This window comes from Anabas testudineus, chromosome 5 (assembly GCF_900324465.2).
Source record: "Anabas testudineus chromosome 5, fAnaTes1.2, whole genome shotgun sequence".
Classification (NCBI taxonomy): domain Eukaryota; kingdom Metazoa; phylum Chordata; class Actinopteri; order Anabantiformes; family Anabantidae; genus Anabas; species Anabas testudineus.
The window spans coordinates 11,372,222-11,384,525 of NC_046614.1; the positions used below are offsets into that span (position 1 = coordinate 11,372,222).

At 39.2% G+C, this 12,304-nt stretch overlaps 2 protein-coding genes across 3 annotated transcripts; both read right to left on the reverse strand.

Annotated features, from left to right (window-relative positions):
- Positions 1–1,196: 1,196 nt before the first annotated feature.
- Positions 1,197–7,087, reverse strand: LOC113154690 (phosphatidylinositol 5-phosphate 4-kinase type-2 gamma-like). 2 transcript variants are annotated; one of them, XM_026349024.1, is made up of 10 exons: positions 6,938–7,087; positions 6,749–6,846; positions 5,694–5,790; positions 5,036–5,185; positions 3,813–3,959; positions 3,488–3,526; positions 2,443–2,556; positions 2,109–2,361; positions 1,883–1,986; positions 1,197–1,740 (listed from the first exon to the last, which is right to left on the reverse strand). In XM_026349024.1, exons 1-10 carry the CDS (start codon positions 7,085–7,087, stop codon positions 1,660–1,662), a joined length of 1,233 nt encoding a protein of 410 aa, XP_026204809.1. In that variant the 3' UTR covers positions 1,197–1,659. The 2 variants fall into 2 exon arrangements, with proteins under 2 accessions (XP_026204809.1, XP_026204810.1); XM_026349025.1 differs by lacking the exon at positions 5,036–5,185.
- A 1,958-nt stretch (positions 7,088–9,045) lies between these two features.
- LOC113154881 (insulin-like growth factor-binding protein 3) lies at positions 9,046–10,421 on the reverse strand. Its single transcript, XM_026349301.1, has 4 exons — positions 10,112–10,421; positions 9,479–9,507; positions 9,261–9,380; positions 9,046–9,150 (listed from the first exon to the last, which is right to left on the reverse strand). The coding sequence occupies exons 1-4, from the start codon at positions 10,419–10,421 to the stop codon at positions 9,046–9,048; spliced, it is 564 nt and encodes a 187-aa protein (XP_026205086.1).
- Positions 10,422–12,304: the final 1,883 nt, after the last annotated feature.

A 12,304-nucleotide genomic window follows, 5' to 3' on the forward strand; every position in this document is an offset into this window, starting at 1 on the left:
CAACTGGGTGAGCTACATCTCCAAATCTCCAAATAATACCAGTGCTATGTTTGTTTTGTGTGTATGCATAAAAGAGGAAAACCAGTTTTGTGGTTTCAAACCTTCTGTGTAACCAAATGACTGGGCAAAGATTTTAGTATAATAGATGCAGTTACTGGCTTTTTAAAAACGAACTGATGCCCAGATGAACACTGAAACTTACTACTACACTTACAACCATCCCTCCTATTCAAACATACCTTTAAAAAACATTCCTCCAAAAAGTATCCAAGAGGGATTAAATCCACAGTGTATTAAGAATTTATCTAAATAAGTATATAACCTTTAGAACCTATAATGAGAGTGTGTCACATGTACATGTATAACCTTCAAAGTTGCAGCCTCTTTACTACAAAATTCACTCTTTTACTTTTCTTCGTCGTGCTGGAGTTAAATGAAGCTTTAGTAGAGATGCTACGTGATGTGTTTCTATCGCCCTGCTTGCACCTAGTGTGACAAGCAAAAGAAGTTTACTTCTTGTTTAATTAGTAATATGAACCCAGTAAACTCTGCAAGTGACTTGTGCGGCGCGGTTGCTATGGCAACTGGTGCCGCTATGGGATCTAAACAGGAGGAATGGGAGAAACAAGGCAAGTAGAACAAGCTGATTTCGTATGCGACGCGTCTTCTGATTTCTTGCTGAGGCTGTATTGACCACAGGTGGCGCCCCACCCTGGCGCCATCTGTGGTCCAGGGAAACATAAAGATAGAGTCTTATGCTGAAAAGACTAAAACTAAAGACCATATATTAAACAGAGCCTGAGTGCACACCTGTCCAACATGTCTTCTGCACTGTGAGGAGTGTGAGACTACGTGGATTTGTTTTTTTGTGTTTTTTTTAACAAATGAGTGAACATAATGTTGTGGTCCCTCATTTGCTTCTGTTTGTCCATTCAGCTTTTAGTCCAAAGTGAAACCCTGATGTTAATCTCAGAAAAAGATTCAGGAATGTGTGCCAGGAGGACTGGGACAGGGGAGAGGACTAAATAAAGACAAAACGAATGCTCAGAATATATTTTAAAGTAACCCATGTTATCCTTGATCCTAGATGCTATGACATGAACAATATCTGCCTTCACTTCACTCCTATTTAGTTACATTTACAATCAGATGAACATCGCGATTCCTTTGATACTTTATTGTAGTGCAAGGTAAAATATATGATGCAGTATAATTCAGGATCTGCGCTACGAAATTTGACATAAAAGTCATTGAAACTGTGACTAGATCACTGTGTTATGATGCCTTTCAGATGATACAGGCTTTCATGTAGCATCCACTGGATGGGGGAAGCACAATAAATACTGCTGCTTTCTACTTAAATCTACAGCAGATACTTTTACTCATTAGAGATGTGATGGTGATATTTCTGGCTGTCAGAGCTAAGGCAGTTTTGACAAAACGTTAATTGAAAACAATAAATCTATTAATTGAAATCATGACCACTGATCTGCAAATTTCAGTTCTTCACAAATAAAACTTCTGTAGAATGATGGGGATAATTAGAGAGAGCACATAAATCGTTTAGAAAATAATTGGAAACAGTCCGTGCTGCTTGATGCTGATTTGACATGGTAAACATATTGCATAGATGAACTCATCTTGTATCTAGTCCTTTAACTAGGCGAAGATCTTAGCGATGAACTCTTGGAAACGTTTAGCATACTGCTCTGGATGAACTGTTGAGATTTCCACTCCTCCCTGGGAAAACACACACACACACAAAGACACAGTCAATTAGATGGGAAACGAAAGCAGCCCTTTATACTTTGCTGAATGTAAAAAAATGTAAAAGTGTCTTCTAAACAGTCCTTCTGTAAAAAAAAAAACAGCAATCTCTCACCCCGTGTTTGACAGCCTTGGCTGCATGAGCAGCTTTCTTCTTGGTGTCGTACTGCGTCAGCACATCAATCAGACCCATAAAATAAACCTCCTTTCGGGGTGCACCTGCATGTGAAAGATGCACAGTAGTTTATGATACTGATATCAATCTGCATGTATGATTTATGATCTGCTGTAGCATGACAGAAGATAAGGTGTGTGGAGATGTTTCCTCTGTCAGGACTCACCTACAGCGCTTTGAATAGCATACATATCCACATAAGGGTCAAATTCCCCAGGACCTGCGGGTTTGGAGGAGTTCATGCTGCTGGCTATACCCTCAGGTGAGGCAGAGACAGAGGCAGGAGTTAGGCCATTTTCATCTCCATCTTCCTCTTCAAGGGACGACTCCAGCTCATCCTCTACCTCTCTCTCCGCCCGCTCAACATCATGGATTCCCAGCAGCAGGCTGTAGTCCATGATCCTCATACGCACCAAAAACTGCGGAATGAAGACACACAGACACAAATCGTATGAGAGGAAGCCATGGTGCAATTTACTGCGTCAATCCTCTTTTCTTACCTCGATGTCTCGGTTGAGCTTCTCCATAATCTTCTCCTTCTCCTCGTCGCTCACATAAACCTTTTGCATGTTATTCCTGAAGTCTGTGTCCTTGTACGTGGGCAGCTCTTTTACCTGGAAATACAGAGTGAATGTTAGCTGAAATTACATTTAACGTACAAATCACTTAAACACAAACTTCATTAGCACGCTTTTCATTTAACATCAGCTATGCACTGACATAAAAGCCAAATAATATTACCCTTAATACTCAAATCAACACAGCTGTTTCCAAAGCTGAGCAATAATTTAAAATCCGTCCATTCAACCAGCTATTTTCAGCATTTTATCTAGGTCAGAGTCGCTGCAGGCCAAAAAGAGCAGATCTGATGTTATTTAAACGGTGTATATCTAAGGGATTCTTTTGGGAAAACGCTTAATCTTTAAATCACATTTGTCATATAGTAATAGTATATGACAATGGAGTAAATGTGATTTCACACTCTGTCCTTAAAACGAATTACAGACTTGATTTCACTGTTCTCACTCTCTCACTTTTCTCAGATCGAATTACTAACCAGGATCTTACAGCTTCTATTTTTGTATTTTTCATCAATTGTAGGGGGTTCAGTGGATTAAAGGACCAGTCCACCAATTTTACAAGCAACTGAGTTTAGGAATGCCAATCAGCAGTTGTGTCTGAGAAAGTCCTGCATTGCTGGAAGATGCTGCTTCTTATGGAAGTGGAGTACTACATCACCAGAGTGCCCCACTAATTATTATATTTTATTAGTGCAAAGGTTAACACTTAAGTCAGCCAATAGACAGTGACACTCTAATCAGGTGACCATGTAGTACCTAGAAACTATCCTTGCAGACCTAAATGACCTTTTTTTCCTACTAGTCTGTGTGAAGTTACACCAAACAGGGTTGTTTTTTCTTTTCTTTTAACGTTCGCCTACTGTAATCTTCATGACTACATTTCCAATACTTCAGTTGTGGAACAGCAGAAAGTACAGTTATAGTAAAAGCTTATCATACAATTTTTACCATAATCTGATCTCACCTTCTCTTTAAAACTTGCTTCCCGAGACACCAGGGACCCCTGAGGAAAGAAAACACAGTCACACATAACTGTTATTGTGGATTATTTTTTATCATCACATCTCTCAAGTCCCTGAAACATCACTCACAAATGTGCATGAGTCCAACAGTGGCTAATGATGTACTGTAGGAATTATTTAAAATCATGAGTACACATGTGTAATGGACAGTTTTACTTCTTAACAAAAAACAGCTGGTGTAAAAAAATGACTTCCAATGGCCGCTAGGTTTCTGTATTGATTACAGTCTCTGTATACACCTGGCTACGTGACTTCTGCGGTATTTACCTTGAGGTCGTATTTTCTGTGTACGTGCAGTTTGCGGCTGAACATGTTCCTCATAACTAACAGGTAGGTGTCCTCGTTCTCCACAGTGATTCTGTACATGGCCAAGAACTGAGGGAGCAGCGTGCTGCCGTGGCAGGTGACGATATGCTGGAAAACAACATCAGTGAATCAGTGTCTTTAGCGCTCACTGGACTGCGATCAACAGAAGACTCGTTATTAACTTACTTACATTACTGCTTTAGTAAAATTTGGTTCATTGTGTTTGTCTTCTGACAAACTCTAGCCAAAATGTAATAATTTAATACCAGCTTTTTTCTTTTTGCCTTTGTCTCGTAAAGCTTCCACTGGGGAAGAACCCAGGTGGGTGCATATAGAGACTCTCCTTCAGAGGAGTCACAGTGGTTTTGCTGGCCTCCTTCGTTGTTCACCTTTTTCCATGATCACTTGGGTTTTTAAGGATAGCCTGCTAGAGGCAGATTCAGGGATATTCAAAGACTTTGAATTTGACCTTGCAGAGCTTTTGCTGCTGCTTGGAGTGTTGTTTTGTCTTCCTGGTGTAGTCTTTGTCCAGGATACTGATTCTCGGGTATCTGGACCTTCCAGATGTACTTATTTATACTACAACCTTTGAAACACATTCACTAAACTCAGGTGATGTCCATCGAGCTATCTGTGTGACTTTAAAACCAACTAAGCTACACCACTGATGATTTAGATGTAGGTGAGTTATTTTAAGCGCTTTAATACTTCTTCACTTTCACTCATTTTAGGTTATTTAAGGTTACTTTGTACAGCTCTGTTTTCACTTTGATATGAAAAAGTCTTTTTCTGTTCATCACCTTCAAAATAAAAAAAAACTTAAAAGGTGAAAACATGCGCGGTGGGTGAATACTTAAAGGCATTGTAGCTTTTCCATTCATGTGTTCTGTGTAGAAACAGAAAAAGGTGTGACAGAGCGCCTTTTAAAAACTCAAATTTAGAGCCCTGGCCATGTACCTTTACTAATAAAAGAAAAACTCCTGTTTGAAATTCAAGCACTCATCTTTTGGCTTTGATGTTGCAAAACCTTTGCCATGGCAACCGGGATAATCATTTAAAAAACACCTCTTCGACTAATACAATTCAGCCTCATCCTCAGATTTCACTGACCACATACATGTACACCAGATAGAAACATATAATAAGGCGTTAGTAAGGTATTTTCCAGCCTGTTTCATGTGTACCTGGTGATACTCTGAGAGGATGTTGTGCATTTCCTCCACCTCCTCGCTGGAGATTTCCTTCACTACCAAAGTGCGCTCATACGATGTGAGCAGCAGCCCCACACGCTGCCCCTCCTCGTCTTTTAGTGGAGGACTGCGGGCTAGAGACACCTGTTGGTGAGTGGAAGGAGGACATCATGAGCACATTTGACATCTGCCCGTGAAACCTTTCACATCCCTTATGCTGAAATCCTATTTTAAAACCGTCTTCACTGAAATTCATGTTATGGATCACAACAGAACTTATAATATATTTGCACTGATGCTCACATTTTCTTTTCACACCGCACTGGGTTCTTTGTCTGCAGTATGACTTTTATCAGCACATGTTTTAAAGTATCCATGCAGCTTGGATAGCACATGTGCACTCTAAGCAAATGTGCACTGAGCAGAGCGACCGATGACTCTGTGAGCCACCTGGTAAATGCAAATATCCCACAAAGGAATGCAAATGTAGACAGGAAGAACTCAGTACATTCGAAAAGAGTCTGTTTTATATATATAATAAAAGGAAAAACCTTGAAGGCTTTGTGTTAAGCTGTTTTTCAAACCTCTTGATGAGTCCAGATTTTCTTTTTCTGCACAGCACAATAATATGTTGTTTATGGTTGGTTCATACCTGATAATCTTGATCCTCAATGCCAAAGCGCTCTCGCAGGTTTCTGAACACCTGTGGACAGTACTCTTTGAATTTGAACTGCCCAGGAAGGTTCTCTCTGAGGAACAAAGAAGCTTTAATGCATAATGTAAAAATAACGCAGCTTGATTTACTGTGCGACAACAGTCAGCAAATGTCCTTCATCAAAACCTACACAGGAACGATCAGTGTTTAATAAATGGGTGTTATCGGAGAATGTGAAACGGCCATCTCTAAAGGTTTCTGCTTTCATTCCATCTTCTTCTTAATACACAAATAAATATTTTCCCTTCACAGCAGTTTTGAGCATCTGTCTCTACACTACTTATTCAAAATAAATAAACTCTATTGTGGTGCCAAGTCTGCCAATTTGACAACTGCATCAACTGCTAAGCAGTATTTAAAGTATTCATTAATTTGTCTTAGCAGCTGTTTCATTTGCATAGTTTCCACATGGATTGATATAAAATGGAACAAAACACTTCAAATCTCACCAAGACAACAGCACTTTGAGTTGAGAAAACATTTTATTGTTCTTCCTAGTCTTTGCACAACCTGGATTCCTGAATGGATTAAAGGATTATTGAAAGCCCCCTCAGTTTTCTAGACTCGATTTGCATAGAAACCACAGAAGCTGCAGACAGTGTACAGCAGAGCTTTCATAAATATGTATCGCTCCGAGCCAGCGTCTGTTAAACACTTTGTCTGACTGAGGTTCATCCTCTGTGATCTCAAGCTCAATTTCTGTTTCTTTCATCTTTTTTTTTTTTTTTTTTGGGGGGGGGGGGGGGGGGGTACTTTTAGTGTTATTATTAGTAGTAATACTTCAGTAGTAGTAAATGTATTGCTAGTGTAGGAAAGCACTGTTGTTCCCTAAAGAATCTGCACTGTGTGATGAGCACGAACAGGCCAGTGAATCAAAAGAAAAGCAGAAATCTGTGCAAATGACAGGAAGCGAGATGAAGGTTCCTACAGTGACACAGACAGAGAGGAGAGGAGAGGAGAGGAGAGGAGAGGAGAGGAGAGGAGCACAGTACTTGTTGAAGAGGTGGTTGCTGACTTTGATCTTGGTGCTGGCTTTGAAGTCGTCTGGAAGCAGCATGACAGGTACAGGCACCTGGCTCAGGTCATTAATCTGCGCATGATCAATGGACAGTTAATGAATATATTCCCACTCAGACGGACATTAACACATATTTGACCCTTTAAGCAGCTGACATACCCACCGAATGATTGACTCCCCACATCAGCACGCTCAACACGGGCTCGCTGCCTCGGAAAACCTCCACCTTCTGCTGCACGAAGTGTTTCTTCTTGGTTTTCCTTTTGGGCGCCAGCGCGTTCAGGGGGATGGAGGTGGCGCCGGGAGAAGACATCGTACTCGGTGTGGGAGCAGGAGCAGGAGCAGGAGCAGGAGCAGGAGCAGGAGGCTCTGTTGTCACCCGCGGCGTCCTGTGAATGGAAAGTAGCCTGTGAAGTCCGGAGTCCCGCTGCCGGACAGGCGGCGTGTGAGCGTCACAGCAGAGACTCAGAGAGGTGGAGAGCAGGGGAAGTGGGATGATGATGAGAAATAAGCGTGTGAAGTGGGACACACTTATGCTTGAGATAATGGATTTCTCTTTAGCCAATTGTATCACCACAGCCATTTAGCCTGGTAATAAAAAATAATAATAATAATAATAATAATATTTAGTCCAGTCAAACCCATTTTATTTCCTGTCAATAAACATAGTTCACTGCCCTGTAAACTGTAGTAACATCAATAATTGTATTGTATAACTGTATTGTATAATATCAATAATTCGTTCACTAACTTTTTGGAGTGAACATCCTTCAGCTCTTTTTACTTGTGACCTGTTCAAGTGAAGCTCTTTCTCTACATCATCCGGTTATGGTCTGTGCTTCTTCTCCTCACCCTGTTTTAAGGATTTATTTAGGCCTGAAGAGACGAAAGCGTTTCACAAGACAATTGCACCAGTTAAACAAAAGTCCCAGGAAAAGACAACTTTGCACAATAGGAATCAAAAAAAGGGGAAACAGATCGTCCACAGCAAGGCTGTACTGGATTCTGTTGCAAAGGGAATATGAGGATGTTCCAGTTTTCCTTTCACAAAGTGTGTGTCAGTCTCTCACTGTTACATTATTATTACTATTATTATTATTATTATTATTATTATATATGACAAACATCAAGGTGCTTTTAGAGACTATAACGAAGCAAACAAAAAGCTGCCCTTTATTACAACTAAACTGTGACAGGAAACACTAACCTTTCATTTAAAATGTGTTGCAGTGGAAGTTGCTGATTAAAAAATATACTTAGCGTCCTTGAAATGATCCATTATCTGAAAATTCAATTCATGACAACATGCTTACTTTTATTTTATTACATTTATTTAGTATATATCAGTATATCTTCAACCCTTTATCTAACCACGACAAAAAATGTGTTCTTCTCTGTTTCTTCTTTTGCATTTCTTATATCAGTAATATGCATTAAATAGACGCATTTAAAATCGTACAAATATATTTTATTCAGCAACTCAACAGAAAACATATGGAGTCTGTCAAGGATTTTTTTTTTAGCTAAAACAAAAAAGGTGCCTCTATGTCAATTTGAATTTCAGGTAATAAAACAATATGTTGTAACCTGTAGGATCATATTCCACTTAAAGCATCAGAAATATTAATTATATAAATAAAATACCATATTCAAAGCAACATAAATAGGGTTACATTCAGGGATTATGTACAGCAATTACAGTAATACAGTAACAGTGGTTTCAATTGTTTTTTATCATAATGTATAAATATAATATACTGAATACATACAAAAGACCAAATTACACCTGTACTATGTGTATGTTACAGATCCAGTTATAATGAACACAATATTTCCAATTGTTGCTATAAAACGTGGGAGACTGGGATCAGATGTTTATGGAGTAAAAACTGTGAATCACAAAAGTACACGTCTTGAATATGTGCAACCCAAACCGTAGGTCAAGTTTCAAGAGTTACATTATCATGAAAGACGCAAGTTGAGAGTCTTTCTCCAATATAACCCATAATATACTGTAACATCAGGGCCATGTTAGATGTGAAAGGACGCCAGACCAATACAATCTTAATATGTTCAGCAGAGGGCGCAAAGAGACAAAGTTACACCTGATTTTAAAACCAGTTTTCATTGGTGGACAGCTGCTTCTGACTTATGGCGAATGAGAGGCACTGTTTTCAGTTCGTTTAGACTCTGAACAGTGTTCCTTCATCTTTTTCTCTTAAAAGTAACAAAACTCCAGCTTCCTCAGCTTCAGTCGAGGCTTTGTGCGTTTTAACAACTCAAGCCACCTCTCCTCTTGTTCTTTGAAGACACTGGCAAGCCGTTCTCATCCACACACCAACAGTTGCCACGCTGCTTGCCTCGAGATGACCAGCACTGCACAAAGAGAACAAACAAGTAGTAAATGAAGCTGCTTAAGTGCATCTAGTTTCTATGAAGAATGATTCTGGTCACTAGAATTTCATTCATCTTATTTGGAAATTCACCTGCTTCTTTCTGAAGAAACCACGCTTGTCACAGTTGGGCATGTAGATATCATGATCTGATTTGAATAAATGGGCATTAAGGCCTTTGATGAGTGTAGTTAGAAGCTTACGACATGGAGCCTGTAGGAAAAGACAGAGTGATTACGTGTCTGATTTTAAGCCAGTGATGTTAATGGACGGGGCCGATATTCACCGAAGTGCACAAAAAAGAATTTTACCTCTTCTGGATCCTCAGTAGGTGCTGTGGCTAGAATCAGATAAGGAGATACACTTTTAGCACTGATCACCATTTGAATAAATCAACATGAATTTTGTTTTACTGAGGTCAGCCTCAATTGTTCCGTGTTATGAACTCACTCCTTTTAATAATTATTTAGTTTCCTAATAATGTACTTCTTAGTTAACTAATAAGAAAATACTAAAATTCAAAAAGAAGTGAGTGGTTATACTGCTGCCACTGAGACAATAAAATATGTTTCATGCAACTGTCTATTACATTTCATTAAATTACATTAGTCTGATGTTTTGATTGAACAGTTTATCCAGGACTCTGTAAATGGGACATGGAAGAAGTATGTGTGTGTGTGTGTGTGTGTGTGTGTGTGTGTGTGTGTGTGTGTGTGTGTGTGTGTGTGTGTGTGTGTGTGTGTGTGTGTGTGTGTGTGTGTGTGTGTGTTTGCCTATTCAGTGATAAAAAAAAAGATAAATTGAACATCCATTTGTTGATTAAATATGTAATGGAAATGTTAGATTCCATTAAATATGTTCAACTAAATCACCAAAACGTGAGTTGCTGTTAAAATCCACCATGACTTCTCACCACCCCCCCAGTGTAAGACTTAAAGACTTACCTGCAGTTTGGACCTCATCGGTGGGGCTGGCACTGCTGGAAATAGTGCAGATTCCTCTGCCTTCCAGCAGAGCACGAAGGGGCTTTGGCTCATCCTCAGGAGGAGCACAACGCAGACCGTGGGCACAGCCCAGAGTGTAGACACCACATGGTTCTCCAACAGCAAGAGCATTTAAATCTACAGGTGGCTGACTTGGTGAAGGTTGTCCTTTACTCGCCAGACTTCCTCTGGATGGTGTGGTCAGTGGCACTGGGCCGGACAGAGCCGGCTGAAGGAGAAGCAGCACCAGGATGGTTAAATACAGGTGCATCTTACACTGAAAGCTATCCACTAATAAATACTAACAGTTCCTTAGACTTGTTACTACTTTCTACAAAGCTTAATGATCAGTGTGTCTGTGTGTCTTGAGGTGGATGTAATTCCTTCAAGTCAAGACAAAGGGATAATGAGGCTGACAGACACTGCTGGCAGCAGCTTTTAAAGAGCCCGAACCAGTGGGGAAAGGTATGGGAGGGTACGTGATGGAGAATGTTAGCTTTCCCTCTCATTTCCACACAGCAGAGCACACCCCGTCTCCCCCTGTCTCTGACACAAACGCACTCATGCAGTCTCATACCATTTGTTGTCTGTCATGCTGCAGGATGGTAACGTTTTCTACACAGACATAAATCACGAGTGATCAAGTAATTGCTGCATATGCAACTCTGTTGCACTGCTGGTTCCCAGTTTTATTTTCCAGAGGTCACACTTTTTTGGGAACAACTAACCACGGCTCAGGACAAGATAAAAAAATAATTAATTAAATACTTAAAACGTAAGCCACAGCCTTTCTTGTTTTTGTTATTGTTAGTCATCATAGTAAAAGAAATGCACTGCCATCATAATTTATTAGCATTTGTCTTATAATCAGGCGCAATTACTTGAAACAATCACCTTGGTACTCTCTAATACAAATAAGTTTAGATCAAACATAAAACTAAAGCCAATTCATATTAATTCAAGTGCAGACTGTAATTTTACAGTAGTTAGTAGTAACTTAGTTGAGGATGTTCATTTTATACTGCTTCATGTTTTACCCCATTATGTTTATCTGTCAGCTGTAAATTAATTGTTTGCAGCTTTTTACATACAGAACCTGTAACGAGATTACTGAAGATGATCAAACTTAGAATGATGTGATTATAATGAGCTGACAAATGCTGTGGGTCCCTGAGTATGATGTAAAAAACAGCTATGAACAAAAATTCAATTAGGAAACATTGATTAAAATTGTTCAAATACATGTGATGGCCAAATAAAGTAAAAACCTGAAGGAAGAAATTGGTTGCTTCCAATCTTCCTTGTTTTTTGCCGTTATTACTTTTCTTTAAATAGCAACCACTAAACAAACAGTTCACAGAGTCTATTACTGCAGGGCTAAAGATTTATAAGAAATGGCCGACATTGACAGGCTGAAGGAGTGCCACTCAGAGGCTGGATGACTAAGACATTAATAGCCACAAGCAAATAGTCCCACCCTGTAAATTCCACCATGTGAGTCACAAACACATTAAATTAGAAGACAGGATCTCAAAAATCTGACAGCATGTATTCTAACTTAATGTATCATTAATAACCAGTGCCCACTCAGATAATGTCGATGAGAACACAGCGTACACAACATAGTATTTCTCAGGGTTACAGGGGATGTACAACCTGCAAGCGGAAATACATTTACATGACTTAAATATTACTCAAGCCCAGTAAAAGTAGACAGGCCGTTCTTTGGTAGACTACTGTTGGGATTAAGTATTATTACGAAATATACAGTGAGACAATACAAATTTGTAGTGAGGGATTTTGGCATAGTCTACTATTTATTCCTTTAATATCCGTGGGTGTATTAAGTTTTTGAGGGTAAGGCTTGTTTTATAGTGTGATGCTGCACCCTGATTTTTTTCCCACCAAAAACATTTACTTAGCTTATTTTCTAGAAAATGTATTATATACAATATTAAACTATGTTAGACTATTAAAAGAGCTGATATTATTAGTTGTTTATGAGCAAAAGAACATAAATTGACTAGTATGTTCTTTTTTGTGTAGTGTTTTTTTCATGGAACTTTGTTAATTCCAGCATCTTCTGTGTTAAAATATTACAACTTCCTCAACTTTATACCACTGTAAATGCACGTATTTGGGTGTTAAATTGTT